Source organism: Gekko japonicus, unplaced genomic scaffold, assembly GCF_001447785.1.
Source record: "Gekko japonicus isolate JY-2015 unplaced genomic scaffold, Gekko_japonicus_V1.1 scaffold674, whole genome shotgun sequence".
Lineage (NCBI taxonomy): Eukaryota > Metazoa > Chordata > Lepidosauria > Squamata > Gekkonidae > Gekko > Gekko japonicus.
Window position 1 is genome coordinate 565,766 of NW_015172574.1, and position 20,879 is coordinate 586,644.

At 44.6% G+C, this 20,879-nt stretch overlaps 1 protein-coding gene across 1 annotated transcript in view; it reads left to right on the plus strand.

Annotated features, from left to right (window-relative positions):
* The window catches only part of NUP93 (nucleoporin 93kDa), a 119,529-nt gene that overhangs the window by 6,673 nt on the left and 91,977 nt on the right, over positions 1-20,879 (plus strand). Inside the window, exons 2-3 of the mRNA XM_015421389.1 lie at positions 8,546-8,742; positions 9,235-9,352. Coding sequence (XP_015276875.1) covers positions 8,564-8,742; positions 9,235-9,352 — 297 coding nt within the window. The 5' untranslated portion in view covers positions 8,546-8,563. The remainder of the gene's footprint in view (positions 1-8,545; positions 8,743-9,234; positions 9,353-20,879) is intronic.

Below are 20,879 nucleotides of genomic sequence, written 5' to 3' on the forward strand. Positions count from 1 at the left end.
AGCCTATGCATCCACACTGTTTCCAACAATAAGGTGATAATTTACTATTCATTCTATATAGCTTTAGGGGTGTTAAATACCACCTGGTAAGTATTTTATAGTTTTGTTGTTGTACATTTATGGATTTAGTCATGGAGGCATATAAATGGCATACATCTTGATTGTTTTAATGTTGAAACATATTTAATTTAGTATGCCATTCTTTACACAACCCACCAGGATCAACTCCAGCTCCTTGTTAAAAATTTAATTTGAGCTATAATATTTTGCCAGAATGTTTTAACTACTGGGCACCCCCACCAACAATGGATATATGAGCCTATGCATCCACACTGTTTCCAACAATAAGGTGATAATTTACTATTCATTCTATATAGCTTTAGGGGTGTTAAATACCACCTGGTAAGTATTTTATAGTTTTGTTGTTGTACATTTATGGATTTAGTCATGGAGGCATATAAATGGCATACATCTTGATTGTTTTAATGTTGAAACATATTTAATTTAGTATGCCATTCTTTACACAACCCACCAGGATCAACTCCAGCTCCTCCTTGCTCCAGCTCCAACTCGGAGCAAGATATAGCTGTCTCCTTTATCTCTTATTTGCTCCTGTAACATTTTGTGGTGCCATGCAGTGACTTTTAGGCATTCCAACATGATTTCCCACCTTCCATTTTAAGCTCTGCCTTTATGGGTGAAACACTAGGAGATTCTCTGGCATGTATCTGCAGATTTAAGTTTTCAAGAGACAGACAAGAGGTTTGTTTAAAACTTGCTTGATGTTAAGCCTTTGCATCATTTTGATGCTGAATAAGACCTGATATTCTGTGTACTGTAATTAGATGTAAGAGTAGGTTTTTCCTCCCAGGTGTGCCATCAAAAAAGCAAAAAAACCTTGCATACAAGTTACAGTTATGTCCGGTCGTATTTTTTTTTCTTTTTGTGTATAGCATTATTTTTAGAGCTGTCTTCCTTTGGAGTAAACATGGCTTGTGCTGCCTTTCACTGTGTTCCGAGAGCATTGCATTAAGATTAACGTTGCTGAAGTGTTGCCTTCAGCTGACACTGGATGTAAAGGAAAAACATGCTTTTCTCCTCGACTAGCAACCATGGATTGCCATGGCACACGCTTGAACACTGGTTCCTCAGTTTGGTCATTGCAAGCTACCTTTAAACAAGAGTAAGGAGGAAAAATCCCGCTTGACTCTGTTTAAGGGTAGCTAAAGAGAGACAGCCAGTGGCAACAGATTTTGATATGCAGTGATTGTAAGAAGGCTGGAGAAGAAGGGAAGGGGCAGAGCTCCAGTAGGCCTTTTGCCAGTGGTGGTAATTCATTTTGTCAAGTCCCATCTATGAGAAGCCATGACTCTTAGTGCACTGCAAGGCATGTGCACCCTCCCTTGATGTGACTTCTGTCTCCTGTGCCAGACTGGAAAGCAGGCAGCAGTACCATTTGGGAGAATAAGAAGAAGAGATTGGATTTATGCCCTGCCCTTCACTCGGAGTCTCAGAGCGGCTTACAATCTCCTTTCCCTTCCCCTCCCCACAACAGACACCCTGTTAGGTAGGTGGGGCTAAGAGAGCTCTAAGAGAACAGCTCTGAGAGAACCTGTGACTGACCCAAGGCCACATCAGCAGCTGCATGTGGAATAGTGGGGAATCAAACCCAGTTCTCCCAGATTAGAGTCTGTGCTCTTAACCACTACACCAAAACAAGAATACAGGCCAGACCCTGTGCTGTAAAGCCCTCCTGCTTGTGCCACCAACTGTTGTGACGTGTGATACAGCTTTCTGTGTCTTCAAGTCTCTGAAGAAGTGGTGGCAAGAAAGAGAGTCCTTGAAAAGGGTTGTCTTTCTTTGCACTCTGGGACAACTGACTGTCCCTACTTTCAGCTTAGAGCCAGGAGATTTGCTGTGGATCCTGTGTTCAAAGAAAGTACTTTGCCTCGGTTGGGAGAGATTAGGAAGGCTTTTTATGGGACCCTGCTGCACTACAGATGGCACTAGTGGAACAGAGGCCAAGGACAGGTAACTAACAGAGGCTGAAGATGCTAGCTGCAGGCTTCAGGGTGAGTCTTGTTTCAGTTCCCATTAGTCACATTGCGGCTTCAGCAACAGAGATTCCTTAAGGAGTGCCTTTCCTGAACTTAGCTTTTTTTGTGTGTGTGTCTGTATTTTCCCTACCTATCTAGTTCTGGTTTCTACCACTACTAATTTTCCTACTTTCAGCTTAGAGCCAGGAGATTTGCTGTGGATCCTGTGTTCAAAGAAAGTACTTTGCCTCAGTTGGGAGAGGTTAGGAAGGTTTTTTATGGGACCCTGCTGCACTACAGATAGCACTAGTGGAACAGAGACCAAGGACAGGTAACTAAAAGAGACTGAAGATGCTAGCTGCAGTCTCTTTTGAATGGCTTCAGGGTGAGTCTTGTTTCAGTTCCCATTAGTCACATTGCGGCTTCAGCAACAGAGATTCCTTGAGGAGTGCCTTTCCTGAACTTAGCTTTTTTTGTGTGTGTGTCTGTATTTTCCCTACCTATCTAGTTCTGGTTTCTACCACTACTAATTTTCCCAGCAGTGGCAGAGGACAATTGACCTATTTTGGGGGGGTGGTTTTGTGTGTGTGTGTATGCCCCCGCTTTTCTTTCCTTGCCTGCTTTTCTTTTCCTTGTTTCTAGCAGGAAGCAGTGAAACTGACTAAGGGCTGTCAATTTTCCTGGGTCCAAGAGAGAAAGATTAGGCTATGGCTCTATGCTGGCATTTCTCAGTTCATTGCTGATCCTGTAAGATACCATTCTGCCAGATTCTCAACAGTTTTTCACAATCTTTTAGCTTAAATGCCATCAAGTAGTATGGCGGGTGCTAAATAGGGGACACCCCCCAAAAAACCCTCCTATATATTCAAATGGAGAATTTATTTTAGCACAGATAGTGGCTTAATACAGCAGCAGCTACTGACAGATCACCAATCCTGTTGTTAGAGAAGAGTCTTGCTTTCACCTGGCTTTTGGCCCAGCATTCGATCAGGATTTAGAGAAATTAGTTTAATTCCTTCTGTCTGCATCTACTCTCTCTGTTGCTGTTTCTCCAACCAGACATGAAGCTCCTGGCATCATTCAGCTCATAACTGTGCTAGCGCTTCCCATACTGAGAAGCCACATTAAGAGTCAGACTGCAGTCCCTGGAAAGCAGTACATTTCCTCCACGTAGACGACACGGTCTCTGTGTGCCAGTGGCTTTAATACTGGTCGTTTGGGAAGAAAATCCCCATTTCTTTCTCAGCTTGGGTCTGAATGATAGCTGAACAGGAAAAAGAGCTATATTCTCCCTCTGCACTCCATTCAAAATGCGCTGTTGCCTAACCTTCCAATTTAGCTTACCATTACTTTTCTGTCCTGCATCCTTCCACTGCAGAAGCCAAAGCAACATACCTAAATTCTTTGGAAGGTGTTTCTACCAAGCAGTGACCAGTCCCATGCCTAGTTAGCGTCAACAACAGCAAGGATGTTGCATCGTACCATTTCTAATAATATCTTGGAGTTTGCATCTGTTCAAGTGGGACTATAAAATCCAGAATGTCTCAGTATTTTTTAAAAGCCCTGTAGCAAGACCTATGTCCTTAAAATTCCCTCAACTACTAAACACACTGAAAGTTTTTGAAACCCTGCATTAAATAGATTCATCTTTTGATGGGAAGAGGATGCTAACTGCTTATACCAGTCTTGAGGTCCACTAATGATGGACCGTGGACTGTGGTGGTCCATGAAGCCTTTTAAGACAGTTAAGCATTTTAAGAACATTTTAGTCTGCCTGATGAAGAGGTTTGGGCAGTACATCGTTTCATTTATGCATCCCAACAAGGCAAGCCATTAATATTCCCATTTTACAGGTGAACCGGTGAAACCCAGAGTATCTTGTTTAGAGCTACTGAGAGAGCTGATGACTAAGCAACAGTTTGGGCCTGGGTCTTTGCAGCCCTGTTCTAATATTCTGTTCTACTGTTTGGCATTCTTGCCATGCAAGGGTTTGGGTTTGATTGAGGGACAGGAATCACCTACCAGTTCTGATCTGTGACACACAGCAGGTCTAGTGCTTCCCCCACTTGTTTAAATTCTTGTTAACATCTCTGTTGTTCAGGATTTTTATTTTATCAGGTATTAGTTTAGCTTCCATATAGACAGCTTCAGGTGGGTCGCATTAGGGATGGGCATGAATCAGCTCACGAGCCAAAATTTGGGCCAAACTTGGGCTGGTTCGGAGCTTGGGAACTGATGATTGGGAAAGGCGCCTTCCCCGAACATTTACCGGACTTTTGGCTGGTTTGGTTTGGCTCTTTGGGTCAGCCATTTAAACCTAACAACTGAGCAGTGCGGAATCCATTACTCAGCTTTTAGGTTTAAATGGCTGGCAGCCATTTAATCCTTTGGTTTTGCTCCCTCCCCTGCCAGCCCTTTAAGCCTTCAGTTTTGCTCCTCTCCACTTCTCCGTGGCTGGGAGAAAGTGGAAAAGGAAGTCCTTTCCTGAGTGATCTCCCCTTTCTTCCATGGCCAGGAGAAAGGGGAAACTGAACTTGCCAGACCAGTTTGGTTTGTGTGGTGCCAGTTCAGAGTTTGGTTTATGGGCTGTTCCAAACACCGAACTGAACCAAACTGCCCTTTTTAGGTTCATACCCATCCCTAGTAGCCATGTTAGACTGTAATACTACAACAAAATTCAAGTCCAGAAGCACAAAGATCAACCACATTTTCCAGGGTATATGCTTTTACCAGTCAAACCTCAAATATTTTTGGGACTCATAGCTTGTTCATCGGAAACCTTCCATTGTATCTAATGAAGTGAGCTTCGACACATGGAAGCATACACCGTGGAAAATTTGGTTGGTCTTTAAGGTCGTTAAACTTTACAAAAAGTTTAAGTGGTTATACTGCATCTAATTTATTCATGGCATTTCTGATGATCTGCTTTTCATTTTTGAAGTACCCAAAGTGCTTGCAAATTCGAAACTATGAAAGGCAATTAAAATTGAGAGAAGTGAGCACGTGGTCACCAGTGATAACAACTTCTATAAAGTTTTAAACATGTGTTTATTTTGGTATATATTATTTTTAAAAAATACATGCATCTTTTAATCTTATGTTTTGGGCACTGCATATAATTTTGAATTCAGACATAAAAGGAGAGGATGTCTTCAGGAACTCTGAAGGAGATCATGTGTATTAAGCCATGACAAGCGCCAACATCTTTCTGTTGTACTCCCCCCCCCCCTTCATGTTTTAAAGAAACCTTAGTTAGAGGGCAGGGGGAAACTCCTATTTAAAAAATTTAAGGCTTTGGCTATTGTATCTGAAGATTTGTGGGGCAAGCCAGCCTATCATTTTTTCAGCATCAAGTCTGCTGCTAAAAAAGAAAAAAAAAACCCACCACAGAGATTTATGAGATACTTGAAGATCACTGTGGTGTTAAATTTTTCTGTTCTTGTCCTTTTTGTCAGTAGTGAGTAAGCGGCCCAGCTCTGCTAACACTCTCAAGACTTCTCGCAGAGTGCGCAGATCAGATCATTCTAGCGTTAGCAAAGATTTGTGTGTTTTGGCTGATTTACTACCACTTCCCTATAATACGTTTTTTAAAAAACATAACAAAAAAAACCCCCTACAAGCAAGAATGTACATTTGTTGGGTGCAGCCAATGGAATGTGCCTTTCCTTTTGACATGCTTATTGGCTTTATTACTGTCTGGGAAGTTTTCCGATGCTTATGCCGCTGTCTTTCCTACGAGGTAGTTAATGAAAAAGAGAAGTGAACCGGATCAAAGCAGATTTCTGGTAGCCAGCACCAGACGCACTGCTGCTCCTTCTGGGAACCGGCAGTAGCAGCTTCGGCTGGGTGGGAGGGCGACTGCTCCGGTCACTGTCTGCCAGCAGAGGCTGTTCTGGCAAGCAGCGGCACAGTCATCCTCTGCCAAGGGGGGTGGGGGAGCGGCTTGCAAGTAGATGTTGAGGCGGCATCCCGTACTGCATTGCAGGGCATGAAACTGTCTTTTCTCCATGGCCTTTCGCTCTGTCTCTTAGTGGTTTCCACACCCACTCCCTGCACTGTTTATTAGCTTATTGAAATCGGATTGCCATTTATGCTAGCAGAGCATGCTGGCTTTTATGACGGTTGTGTGTGTTTGGAGGCAGGATATTCATGTGAGGTCCATTGTCTGGAGCCAGCCTGGTAGTTTGCAGCTTGGTTTCTGCCTGCATTCAGGCTTAGCTATCAGCTTGTATTTTTACCTAGCAGTATTCCTGTCTTCCTGATGGGTGGGCTGAGCATTGACAGAGAGAGCATGTATTTTCAAAGGATCCCCAGGGTGGGTGAGTGGGGGCTCAGCATGCACACTGCCACAACCGTGCACCCCCCCCATCACCTAGAGGATCCTTGTCACTGAGGGCGAGGCCACGAATGGTCAGAATACTTTCCCCCCCATTGATTGTAAACAGTGGGCTGGATCCAGGCTAAATTTTCCGCTAATGCAAGGAGGGGAATAATTCCTGCCAGTTCCAGTTTCCTACTGCAGGCACCCCAATTTTTGCCCCTCATGCAAATCTTAAGGGTCCCTTGTCCCTCGGGAGCAGCATTGTGGGAGGCCAACAGGCGGCAGTAGGGCAGAGGCAGGAAAGTTCACTTCTGCTGACGGAAGGCCTTTCCATTAGGGGGAAATGTAGTCTGGACCCAGCCGAAGATCTCCAAGCGTAGTGTTGTCCTTTTTTCCATATAAATTGCTGTGCAGTTGCTCACATCAACGGGCGGGTATAAAGGGAACACTGTTGGGGTGGGGGTTAAGCATGGTGGTGACCGAGGTCATTTGAGTCTCGCTCTTACCTGTTGTGGGTTCTGTTTCTTGGTCACGTTAGAGTGCGACAGGCCGCTGGGAGCAGGCTGCATTTATTTATATCCATCTCTACCCTCCATTAGTCTGAAGTATTACTTCTTCACAGCCGACAGCACTATGGTATATTGGGTTGGCTGCCTTGGCTTTAGGAATCCCTCAGTGGCCCAAGTCGGCAGACCTTAACAAGAGAAATAAACTGCCACGGACCAATTAAGCAAGGCAGCAAAGTCACTGCGAAAATAAAGGCTTATAAGCTCCTGCTTTTAAAGATGTTAAGTGATTGCCATTGTATTCGGGCTCAGAGTTGCCCCCCTCCCCGGACATACAGGAAGGAGCTGGGGTGGCTCCAGCCACCTGAACCCCGTTGGCAGCAGGGCCCCCCGCCCGAGCTTCTTTACCTGTCCGGGGGCTGGGGGCAGAGTGGAACGCGAAGGAGCCAGTGCTCACTACCCAGGGGCTGCTGTTGCCAGCGGCATCCCCAGGACAAACATGGTGGCAGGCGCCCGACATTGTAGGGTGAGGCCCAACTGCCTCAGGGACTGGAGCTCCAGCTTGGCTGGCTGTGGGGCATGGGGCATGGGGCCTGCCAGCAGCTAAGGCGGCACAGGGCTGGGAGGAAAGTTTGATGGAAGCCAAGCTGCCCGCCTCTGTCCAAGGAGAGACAGGAGTGGGGGCGGGTCAAGAGGTCAGTCCTAGTGACTCCCGGCAACAAGAGGCTGGTCAGCCCTGATGGACAGGGTCAGGCAACTGGGGGAGAAGTGGGGAGGTGGGGTTTAGAGAAGGGACAGGGAGATAAGAGGGAGCTATCAGGCAGAGGTCAGGGAGGAAGCAAGCTGGGCACCTGAGGCCATGTTGGTGGTGACCCAGCAGGGAGGAGGAGGAGGATGGTAGTGACTTAACCCCCTCCCCTCCCATTCTGAGACGTCTAGCTGCTCCGAGGGCTCACAAGGGCAACAGCGGAAGGCGGCAGATCCCTGGAAGGGCAGGTGGGATGTGAAGGTTAAGAGGATTTTCAGTGTGGGAGCATAGTTTCCGGTAGGTGTCCATGTTGGTCTGTAGTAGAAGAGCAAGATTTGGGTCCAGTAGAGCCTTAGAGACCAACAAGATTTCCAGGGTAGAGGATTTGGAGAGTTCAGGCTCCCTTTGTCATCTGGCATACAAACACTCGTACCCTGGAAATCTTGTTGGCCTTTAAGGTTTCTACTGGACACAAGTCTTGCTCTTCCACTGCAAACCGACACGGTTGCCCACGTGAAATTCTGAACAAATCAGGGACTGAAACTGGGTAGCCACGGAGATGCAAAGCCAAAGACTTGCCAGTCCACAAGCCACTCTGTTTGCCCACATCATGGTATCTGATGAAGAAGGTTTTTGTTCTTGCAAGGTTATACCTTGGGAAATCTTGTTGGTCTTTAAGGTTCTACTGGGCTCGAATCTTGATTCATTCATGGGTGTTAAAGCCTAACTGATGGATCTCTGGCCCTACTGATGGACCTCCTGATTTCACCTGGTATTTTTGGCCACTGTGTGACAGAGTGTTGGACCAGATGGGCCATTGGCCTGATCCAACATTGACTTCTCTTTTCTTATGCAGCCAAACCTGTTTTTGCAGTTGGTGGTCTTCATTACAACTTCCATCTTCCCCCCTCCCCTCCTGCTTACCTTCCTTTAGGTTTTCCCTGCCCTGAAAATGGACGCTGAAGGCTTCGGCGAGCTTCTGCAGCAGGCAGAGCAACTTGCAGCAGAGACAGAGGGCATCGCTGAGCTCCCTCATGTCGAACGTAACCTCCAGGAGATCCAACAGGCAGGAGAGCGTCTGCGCTCCCGGACTCTCACTCGGACCTCGCAGGAGACTGCAGATGTCAAAGCGTAAGTGTCCAGGCTGCTTGCATTTTTCTGTCGTGTCCTTAGAGATACCAACTCAATCTAAAATTTTGACTATCTTTGGCAAAACAAAGTATCATTACTATTTTCCCATTTGGCATGGTGAGCTGAGAAAATCCCAGGCAAACTTCCAGACACATGATAAAGCATTTTTCAGTTCTCGACTGTGTGTCCAGGTTGCCTGCAAGAGGACCGTGAAGTGCTATTTGGAAAATGTCGGCTCGTCTCTCCATGGCTAGCACTTTCTGGGCCACGTAGGTTTTCCATGCTTAAAGAGTAAACCAGATTAATTTCAATACCTGTAGGTTCAAAGTTTAGTGATATGTTGATCAGATTATTTTATTTAAATAAGTATTATTTTAGGATGTGTAAATGGGAAATACTGTGTACAATAGTCATCGTCACTAATCCCAAACTGGGACTCCTGCCTCTTGTGCAGAAGCTCCCGTAACTTCTTTGTTCTCATCTCCTTCATAGATCGGTTCTTCTTGGGTCCAGAGGGCTTGACATCTCTCACATCTCTCAGCGGCTAGAGAGTCTCAGCGCTGTCACAACCTTTGAGCCTCTGGAGCCTGTGAAAGACACAGATATACAGGTAAGGGGCTATAGGTGACCCAGGTCATGTTCATACAGTCAGAGGTGAATGGCAGTAGCTTCCGTACAGCTCACAACTCTTGTGCACCAGGATACCTTTCTTGTGTTTTTCCATTGGGAGCATTCCATTTAGTGAACTCATGTGAGGATGGTCCAGATTTTTTCCCAGGGGGTTTAAGTGTCTGTTCTGTTTTCAGCAGGTAGTGGCAAACTGTGGTGTGGCAGTTGGTGTGTTCAACCAGGACTGAGGAGGTTGGGGGCTCAGATAGCTTCAGGGACCTCGCTAGGTGGCCTTGGATTGCTGTCTTTTAGCCTAACATACCTCAACATGACATAACATGTTGTGAGGGATAACATGTGGGGAGGGAAAACCTATGTTGCCCTGCTTTAATAAAATCTGATAATGGAGAGGACACTTGTAACAAATTAAAGCGTAAAGGAGTGCCCACCACCTTTAATAATATTAATTATTTGATGCTTCAGAATCTGAGTTCGCAAGGAGGGTGTGTGTGTGAGAGGGAGAGAGAGAAACTGACCATCCTAGTGGAGAGAGGAGTTGAAAAAATAATTTTGTATGCTGGCTGTTGAATCAAATGAGATTTCAACAGTCTAATGATGCAAAGGCTTATTGCCAAATCCCCCAATTTCTAGAGGACACAGTTTCTGTGCGTTTTTCCTTGCCTCCTTGGGTAATAGGTTATGCTATTTGTAAAACTCCGTCTGCTTCTCTCTTAAACTTCTGGCTGCTTCCCCTTGCATAACTTTCAACTTGCTTATTTGTTTACAACTGCTAATCATATTCTAGTAACTCCCTCCCTATGTAATCTTCCCTTTAAACAGAATCCCCAGTTTGATTTCCTTCCACATATCTGAGGAAGTGGCTCACAAAAAGCCCATATTGAAATAAATGTTGTTGGTCTTTAAGTTGCCACTGGATTTTTGTTTTAAACTGCTTCTTACCCAGTTGTACTTCTTTGGAAAACCCAAATGTCGCAAAGTTATAGAACATCAGATTGAGAATGGGTTCACGCAAATCTGCTTCTTGGGGGTGGGGAATACTTTGAGCTGGCGTACATAACTTGTTTTCAGCATAGACTTCCCCTGGAATTAATTTTGAGTGTGGTTGTGATACAAAGTACAATCTGTCCTATTCCATTCCTGCATCTGCTGTGTCTCCTTTCTTCTCATGTTGCATTGTGGTGGGTGTTGCAGACAGATTTGTTGGAATTTCAGCCTTTCAAATGAGGGGAGGCAAGGCTTGCAGTGACAGCATCCCTGGAAACTGCTTTCCTGTATCAAATGCAGCGGTAAACAAATACAAACAAAGCAGGGCTATAAAAACCTGATATTAGGAAGCCCAAAATCGCTTTGCCCTATTTTGTTAACCAGTTGTTTCTGGCCTGAATCTCATGTATTTTGTTTTAAAAAACCCTTTAAACCATACTTTTTAAATGCTGACTAGAGAAAGGGATGCCAAAATGCATCTCGGTTAATTGTGTGAATTATTTAGCAGTAATAAAATCTAGATGACTGATATAAAAAGAGGGTCGTTCCGGAAATGGCTCCCATTAGGGTAATTGGCCAGGAACCTTGTAGTAGATTCCTGTCACTTGAGTGGAATGGGTTTGTTTTCTTGTGTTGTGTCTTGGGAGCACAGTGGCCTTCACAGATCAGTTTTGAGAATATAAAATATTGCCTAGGTAATACAGCATTCTGTTTCCAGCAGTGCATAACCTGATGCCTGTGGTTTTCTTGCAAGCACGGCATGAAGTCATTGGACCTTCCTGTGTTTGTATCAAAATTCGTTAGTTGGAAATGTAATTCCAGAACATGGAAGTTCTGTTTAGGTGTAATGACTAATACCTGTGATCCTATACTGGATGAATTTGCTTAGCCCTCTTAAGAACTGATAAACTTACAGCCATTATTGCATACTGTTGTAAATTTAATAATCTAAATAAGTGTCACGTAAAGAAGGACTTCCTTTTATCAATCTGGAACATGCTGTCAATCATTCATTCTCTGCTGTAATATTTTGAGAGATAACGAGTTGCTTTTTCAACAAGGCTCATCGTTTTATAGTCTCTACTAGGAATAAGGCTAATTGTGGAAATAAATACAACGAGCTCTAGAAAGAGGCTCTGGGAGAGTGCCCCGGCCTTGGGCACTCAGCGTCAATTTGCTGTGGCGACCTCAGCAGGGTATAATGACACAGTCCACTATTTTCTCCAGGAGAACTGATCTCTGCCATCTGAAGAGCAGTTGTAATTCTGTGTGATCTCCATCCCTTCCTGGAGACTGGCAACAATGGTTCCCCATGAGGGAATGGCTGGTTTGGAGGGTGGAGTCTATGGCATTGTACCTGTCTGATGTCCTACCCCTCCTCAAACCTCACCCTCTCCAGGCTCCACTCCTCATATTGCCAGGAATTTCCCAACCTGGAGTTGGCAACCCTATGTCCCTCCCAGCCAACCGTCAACTTACCATTATCTGCCCCCTGGCTTCAGCTTTCCATCTCCTCCCCCTCCCTCCTAGAGAGCAGTTGCTAGGAAAAGTTGAAGGCAGAAGGAAATGAGGAAGACCAGACATGATATGGATTGACCCAATACAGAAGGCCATGGCTTTCAGTTTGCAAGACCTGAGCAAGGCTGTCAATGATAGGACGATTTAGAGGTCATGGGCCACAGTGGCTCAGAGGTTAAGACGCTGAACTGCAGTTCAGAAGGTCTGTAGCTCGGCAGTTTGAGACACTAGTGCTGTGTAACAGAGTGAGCTCCCGTCTCTGGCCCCAGCTCCTGCCAACCTAACAGTTTGAAAGCAAGAAATTGCAAGCAGATAAATAGATACTGTTTTGATGGGAAGGTAACAGTGTTTTGTGCGTCTCGGCATTTAGTCACGCCGGCCATATGATGATGATGATGATTATTATTTTCCATTTATATCCCGCCTTGCCACGGAACGTCTTTGGACAGTGCTGGCTCTTCAGCTTGGAAACTGAGATGAGCATCGCTCCCTAGAGTCGGATTCGACTAGCTTTCGAGCAAGGGAAACCTTTACCTTTAATTCGTAGGGTCTCCATAAGTCAGAAGCAGATCCTAACCTTGAGTTTTGCCTGTGTCACTTCTGTATAGTGCGTTGGTGTTTTCGTTGCAATGAGCTTTCTATTGAAATCTTAAGATCTCTTTCTTGAATAGTCATAGTTAGGATCTTATCAACGTGTTTTTGAACTTAGGGTTGGTGGGACATGTTCCAAGTATTTGCTTTGCTTTTTGTGTGTGTGATATTTAGCAGTAATAATCCATTTGGATCTTCACAGTCTTCTTGTGGCTTATCTGCTGATCTACAGATGAAGATTCCCCCCCCCCTTAAATCAGATATAGTACATGAATACTGTCCAGTGGCTCTTCGAATGGAATTAAACGACTAAGAAGCTGCAGTTATCTGTGTCTGCAGTGGACAAGCACTTACTCAATTCTGCCTCTCAAATTGTGAAGTGGATATGCCTGTGAAGGAACAGGCTGTTTCGGAAAGAGCCATGTGCTCAACTCTGACCTCTCCCCAGTTCAGTTATGTGATTGTGTTTGAGGACGGTGTTGGAGAGAGACTACTCCCACTCCAGTTCCCAAATGGGGACTAGACGTTACAAGTTTCTGCTGATAACTGCTGTTGCCTTTGATAGTGAAGAAGAAAATGTAAAACCAAGAAGTCTTAATTCTGAAGGCAGCCCTCCTGTTCCTTGTAAGCTTTTTTGTTCCTGTAGGTGTTGTCAGGTTTTACTTGCTTTCAGAGTAATTCCCATTCAGATCAGCGAGGAGCTGAGGATGATGTGTGGGCACACAATGCATTTCTAACAGTAAGGAATTAGATGTTTACTGAGGCTGCTTGGTTGAGTGATACGACAAATCAACACTGTCGTTTACTTGGAGATCTCTGGCCCTCGTCTACATACATGCAAGCCCTGTGGATGGCTACTTGCATGTCACCCTATGTGCTGTTGTCTGGGTTGGAAGCATTCGGCAGTCCCAGTGAACTTGTGGGTAGATATGGGAAACAGAGAATCTGCCACCTGGACTTTGAGAGCCCTCCCCACATCCAAAGCAAATCAGCAAGGCCGAGCTCTAGGTAGAATGCTTATCACTAGTTAGGCAGGGCAGAAAGAGATCTGTAGTGCTTTCCTCCTTATTCATTCACCACCTAATAGAAACCGGAGGGGGAGAGCATCACTTGATAAGGGAGGTGGGGTGGGGGGAGTTTACGGTAGGGGCAGAATGAAAATATGCAACAGCTGGGCTTCTTCTAGTGTACAGAATCTTCTCTTGAAAGCAAACAAACAGCAAAGAGAACTTATACTGACAGCAGACTGCATTGCAGGATTTGGTGTAAGTTGCCATCCTATACACAAAATGAATAGATGTTGGGCCCTGTGAAGAACCTAAGTGTCTGACTGGCAAAAAAGAAAGAGGCTGGGAATCTGTCATCTAGGATGCCCGTCCATATCTGAAAACGAGTCTTTTGTTGGACGTAGTGCTTAGGAATGTCAGACTGCTTACAAGCCTGGTGTGCCAAAAGAAAAAAAAAGGGAGAGAAGAAAAAGCTTTCGAGTTATCAAGTGCAGTGATGAAGCATCCTTCACGAGAGTTTCTGCTGAACTCAATGGCTCGTGTGCACCAATGGAAATTGATCCAATACAAGAGGCTCTCTTCATTTCTTTTTTGTAGTTTATCTCACTGAAGAACTGACATGACAAGAAATATCTATTCCAAAATATAGGGGCGGTGTTATCTGCCTGATTTTTTTTAATGATTCCCTGCAATATTTACACACTGTTCCCCCTGCGATGATGTGCATTTTCCGGTGATGTTTGAGATCTTCTAGAGTTACGAAGAAAGAACCTTAAAAGGAGTTACTTGGTAGACAAAATCTAGGGGAAGTTAATTTTAGAAAAATGGAAATTTACAAAGGTTCTTGGGGGAAAAAACACTTCCTTCCTATTCCATCTGTTTGGGTGGAGTTGGGGTCAGTGGAAGACCCTCTGCTTTGCATGCAGAAAGTCCCTGGTTTAGTCCTCGGCACCCCAGTTAAAAGGATCAAGTAGGAGACTGTCTGAATGATCTCTGCCTGAGACCCTGGAGAGCCACTGCTAGTTGAAGGAGACGGATGTTGCTGATCTTGATAAACCAGTGACTTGACTTGGTGTAATGCAGCTTCATTTGGCTACTCCGTTTTGGATTCTGTTGTACGGATGCATGAATGTGCAGCTGGATGGGGCAGGGGAGTAAAAAGAATACCGCGATAGGGAGCTTCATGTTATCCTCTCTAATAGGTTTCTTTTCCAGCAGTGGGTTTCAAGTAGCCAAGAGAGCACGTTTGTTATTTTTCTCTTCTTTGCCCTGAGGTTTGTCAGTGATAATGGTGTATTTGAACCTTTCTGTGCTGCCTTGTAAAATGGGTATGAAGACTTGATAGGGTCTGATGGGTGTAGCACTCAGTAGGCTGAAGACTGGTTGTACGATAAGGTGGCTCCCTTCCTTTATGGCGATGTGCCTCAGGGCTGTTTCACATGGTTGAACCCGGCCTCACCACCAGCTGCGCACAGTCAACAGGAAACCGATTCTGGATCTCAAATGAACATCACAAAACTGGCATGTATGCTTGCAAACAAGCATGTTACCTTTGCGCTCGATGCTTAAAACCTCCTGAGTGCATGCCTAAAAACTGTAAAGCCTAGAGCCTTTTTCTCTAGTAATGTTTCACTTCATTCCGTATCGTAAGCCTTGTTACATTTTGTGTATTCTCCATTCAGAGCAGTTCCCACTTAATCCGCTTGGAATTAAGGGTGACACATCCCATAAATGTGAAATGCATTTGTAATAATGGGGACAGAGATGTTTACTGGGGCTGTTTTAGTGAGACAGCAAATCATCAGTCTCTTCTGCTTTAGACTCTTTGGCTTCAGAATTGCCTGTAGGATGACAGGCTTAATGGCGTTATGTAAACTCCATTATGTTGAGCTGTATATTTTTGGTTATTTCCGTGTGTTAAATCCATAAGGAAGCCATTCCACTCTTCAGTTTTTCAACAAAAGTATCTTTAAAAAATTGTACTTGAATATTGCATTGTCAGCATGCATTTCTTTCCCCCCCTTATTTCCTAATGCAATATTTCAGCAGTAAATTTTAATTTGTAATCAGTTAGGGAAAGGGAACAGGATTTTCACTGTTCCGAACCGGGGGAGGTAGGGCAATGGAAGTAGGATGTGCCAGGTAAAAGAGCTCGCCCCGTCGCTGGCTCTTTTCCAGGCAGTTGAATGCTAGTTGCCATGTCAGTAACCATTAACCCTTAACATGCTGTTGCTTGATAACAGATTGGCCCAAGTGGTAGACTTGATACCTACTAGATGTCTTCTTCCACTGGCTAGATATAGATTGGTGCTCTCTCATGATGGGGAACTGGTGTGTGTGTGAGAGTAAAGCAGTTCGGCTGATGACTAGAGGATGCATGTGAAGGAAAACGTGGAACAGATGTGGCTGATGACAGGCTGGAGTGAGCTAGCAAGCCTTCTCAGAGGTGATGATGATAAGAAAGAAAAGCCTCTTCTCTGCCACCATTGTATTTGCCCAGTGCTTTCCTGATGGTGAAGCTGACCATCTAGATTCTAGAACCCTTTGGCTGACTGCCATGATATATTTGCTAAGCGCTTTGAGGATAACATTCTCCCTGAAGCCAATTAGTGTTGGCTGGTTGCTGGCATCCCCCTTTTGAGCAAGATGCTCAAGTAGGTAGTGGTGGCCTACCTCTAGTCATTTTTGTGTGATGCAATTTATCTAGCCCTATTTCAGCTTGCCTTTCACCCTGTTCTGGATTGGAACTGCTTTGGTCTCCTTGGCGGACAGTGTACTAGGAGACAGAGGGGGAAATACAACCCTGCCAATTCTCCTGAACCCTTGTCAGTTTTTCGTGCTAGAGAGAGAAGAAGAGAATTAGCTATCAATAGTGGCATTCTTTTGGATCACCTAGGTTGGAGTGTCAGGTACTGTTCTCCTGTGGTTCTGCTCCTTCCTGATAGGATGGGTTCCAAGGATGTTTGCTGGGGTCCTTTTGGTTGGGATCAGGGCATTTATGCTACAAAGATCCATAGTGCTTTTTTCCCTTTTGGTCCACTGTGTTATTCAATATTTGTGTGGACCTCTTAAAAGAAATTGTCTGGAGATGTGGAGTGATGAATCATTGGTTTGGCGATGACACCCAGCTTGTTTATCTTTTTCATCTAATACAGGTGAGGCAATGAATCATAGAACCATGGAGTTGGAAGGGGCCATACAGACCATCTAGTCCAACCCCCAATGCAGGACCAGCCTAAAGCATCTGTTTCGAATAGTTTGTAGAGTCAGTAATAGGACGAATAGGGGCTGATAAACCGAAACAAGAGAGGACAGCAGTGCTGTTGGGTGGCTTGCCAGGCATGGAGGTGGTGTTCAGCTCGTATTACATGGGTGATACCATGTGCAGCATTTTGCTCCTTTTATTCCAAAATCAACACTCACTGCAGAAGGGAAGATTGAATGCTGAGCTGAAGGCAGAGATGTGGCTTTACATTTCCATGGAAATGTTTTCCATATTTAAAGGGTCATTGCTGCATCATAAAATATACATCATAAAATTAGCAAGAATACATGGGCTTGCACTTCCCCTTTAAGATCAGGTCCTCAGTCTGGAGGTGCTGTAAGATCCCATGCTGCTTGTGAACCCACAAATGGTAGTACTTTCTATAAACTTTGGTGTGTCAGCTGTAGCCTCTCCTGGAAAAGGGTGATCTTGCCACAGTTACCCCTGCTGTAGTAGTCCCTTTGCTGGATTACTGTAATGTGTTGTACGTCTGCCTGCTTTTGAAAACTGTTCCTAAACTTCAGTTTCTCTACAGTACAGTGACCAGTTTGTTAATGGGTTATCTGTAGGGACCCACGTAGCTCCGGTTCCAAAGGAACTGCACTGGCTCCCAATTTGTTTCCAGGCAAAATTCAAAGACCTGTTTTTGATTTTTAAAAGCCCTGAACAGTCTGGAGTCTGTCTGAAGGACTGATTGCTCCTATAGGAACCTGCGCATCAGAGCAGAATAAAATTGAGTTCTCTCTTCTAGGTCCCCCCCCCCCAAAGCTACAAGCCTTCAGGTGGTTGGGTGATCAGTGTGTGTGTGAAGGGATCTGAACTCATTTTTAGGGGACCCTCCTTGCCCTTTCGCCTCATGTAAATTGCTGCCACCAACCAGACTAGCCCCCCCCCCCGGAAAAAACCCTTCTCAGTGGCTGGCTCACTGAAAGTGGGGTGTTACATGTGTGTGTGCATATGGAGTAATTATCCCCCTCCTTCCCTGCCTGCCAGCCCCGTAGCTCAGCCAGGTGTTTGATCTTTGCATGGATAAACAGGTGGGCCTGTGGGTGAGCATTTTAGTCACAGTCTGAGATCTTAAAAGGCAAAAAAAAAAGTCTTTATTTAACTAGAAACTCTTGTCGCCAGGGTCACAAAGGCAGAAGAAGGCTACAGGTGTTACTGGGACTAAGAAAAGAACCAAAAACAAGCAGTAACTAGGTTTTTTCTGATCAGTGCTTTTACCTTGGCATTTTCCCCTGAGAAATGGGCACAAGATTCCTGGAATTTACAAAAACAGGGTGGCTGTTACAGACTTCACTCCTCTTTCCTGACAGTATCCAGCTTCTCGCTTGTGTGGCTTGCACAGAACAAGCAGAATCTTTTAACCCTTTCTGGGAGGGGTTCTGTTTGACTTATCTTGAAACTAGGAATAAGGCCCGTTGTGGAAATAAATACAACGAGATCTAGAAAGAGGCTCTGGGAGAGTGCTCTGGCTTTGGGCAAACAGTGTCAATTTGCTGTGGCGACTTCAGCAGGGTATAATGACAGAGTCCACTGTTTTCTCCAGAGGAACTGATCTCTGCTACCTGAAGAGCAGTTATAATTTTGAGTGATCTCTAGCCCTCACCTGGAGATTTGCAACAATTGTTACCCAGGACAAAATGGCTGGTTTGGAGGGTGGAGTCTATGGTATTCTACCTGTCTGAGGTCCCACCCCTCTGCAAACCCCACCCGATGGGCCTCTCCTGTCAGAGGCCCAGAGCAGACTGAGCTGAACACACTGGCCAGGGCTGACGTGGGCGGGACTACACAAGGCAGGCAGCCAACCCAGCCAGCGTCTTCTGACTGACAGTTCAAGCCTCCAAACACTGTTGGTGTGCATTGGAACATTGGGCCCCGCTACGGCTTTATATATAAGGGACAGATGGGGGCTGAGTCCCCCCATTCCCTGCCAGCTGACATTGAACCACTTTTCTCATGATATGCACTCTTGGCCAGGATATTAAAAAGTAATATTAAAAGTAATCAATCTTGCTTCTTCCTGATGACCTGGCAAATGGTCCCTCTGTCGATCACTGTAAATGGGGTGCTTTTCTCCCTGTGCATAATAAGAGGCTTTTTATGGTCACGTGTTCACGTAGGACCTTAGGCCACTGGGGTTGTAAAACAGGGTCATGTGTCTCATTTCAGGTCATTCCACATTCCCTTGTCTTAACAGCCCCCCCTTCAGAATTTAGGCAAGTTTCTTAAGAGGGGAGGGTGCCTTTTACAGGGCTTTGCCCTATGTGTGAAACTCTTTCCTAAGGGATATTTGCCTGGTGTCATCTTTGTCGTCTTTAGATGCCAGGCTGTGCAATTTGAGCTTTAGATGGTTGATTCAACCCCCCCCCCCCCCCAGCTGTTTAGCGTATGCTATCATCTCTGGGGTATTTTATCATGTGCTCTGGTTTTAAAAAGTCATTGTTTATATTAGCATTTTCAATTGTCTTGTAAGTGCCTGTCAAGCAGAAGTGTGGCGTACTTTTAAAAGATCACTGTATCTGTAATGTTTTGCTCTTTTCTGAGACCCCTTATATGTAACACCTCTAAAGGAACCTCTAGTTGCTTCTGAGTTATGGCAATCCTATTAATGAATGACATCCCAAATGTCCTATTGTTAACAGCCTTGCTCAGGTCTTGCAAACTGGGGGCCATGGCTTCCTTGATTGGGTCCATCCATCTCATGTTGGGTCTCCCTCTTTTCCTGCTGCCCATAACTTTTCCTGGTATGATTATCCTTTCTAATGAATCTTGTCTTCTGATAATGTGACCAAAGTCTGATAGCCTCAGTTGAGTCATTTTAGCTTCTAGGAAGAGTTCAGAGAAGATATTTACTGAAATGAAAGAGGCATAGTAATCAGTGTACCACTTAAAAATATGTTCCGCTCTCCCAGTGGTACTTTGCAGAAATTTTCTGATGGTGTTGTTTGGCCAGCTTTGTAGTTTTCCAGTACTGGTGATTCCAGGAAGTATTTCTTATTGGCTTTGATTCATCCAAGTGCCAAATTAAATTTTACTTCTAGTGCTCTGAGACAGATGAATTCCATTTTGGCCCAAGTTTGTGCTTTCACAAAAGCAACTGAACCTGATTTTGTAAGTCTCTCAGGGTCTCTGTTAACAGAAATGCTTGTTGATCAAGTTGTGGCATTTTATGCTGCAGCTGTATCCATAATAAATTCCAAGAATGCTAATTTGATAAGTCCAGATAGTTACCAACACTTTAAAAGGAGACATATTGATAAGAATTTTAGCTTTGGCTGTGCAGGTCAAATCAGAAGCAGTCCTCTTTCAGATGAAGCCATAACTTGATTTTTTAATTTGGATTATTGTATTAATTTGTGATTTTATTTCCCGCCGGCCCCAATTTACAAATCAATAATATGTATATGTACTCTATCCCCTTTGAATTGTTTGAGAATATCTAAATAACATTAATTTTCCCTTTGAACTGTGTGAGCATCATCTAAAAAACTTTAATTACAACTTTGAAACTTCCAAGCTTGTGGTTTGTCTAGTAATGTATTGCTATTGGCATCCATCCATTTATTCTTATTTATTTTATGATGTAGCAATGACTCTTAGAGATAAGAACATAAGAACATAAGAGACGCCAATGTTGGATCAGGCCAAAGGCCCATCCAGTCCAACACTCTGTGTCACACAGTGGCCAGAAATACCAGTGCCATCAGGAGGTCCACCAGTGGGGCCAGGACATTAGAAGCCCTCCCACTGTTGACCCCCCACAAGCACCAAGAAGACAGAGCATCACTTGCCCCAGAGCCCCTATCTATATACCTTGTGGCTAACAGCCACTGATGGACCTCTGCTCCATATGCTTATCTAATTCCCTTTTGAAGCCGTCCATGCTTGTAGCCGCCACCACTTCCTGTGGCAGTGAATTCCAAGTGTTAATCACTCTTTGGGTGATTAAATTTTCCATGGAAATGTAAAGCCACATCTTCGCCATCATCTCAGCATCTGCCGCTCTGCAGTTTGTGTTGATTTTGAAATAAAAGTAGCAAAATGCAGTGCTTGGTATAACTCTGATTTCTATGAATCCATCGGCTTAATATCTCAAATCATTTGATTGTGATTATTTTTACTGGTAGGATGCAGTCTGA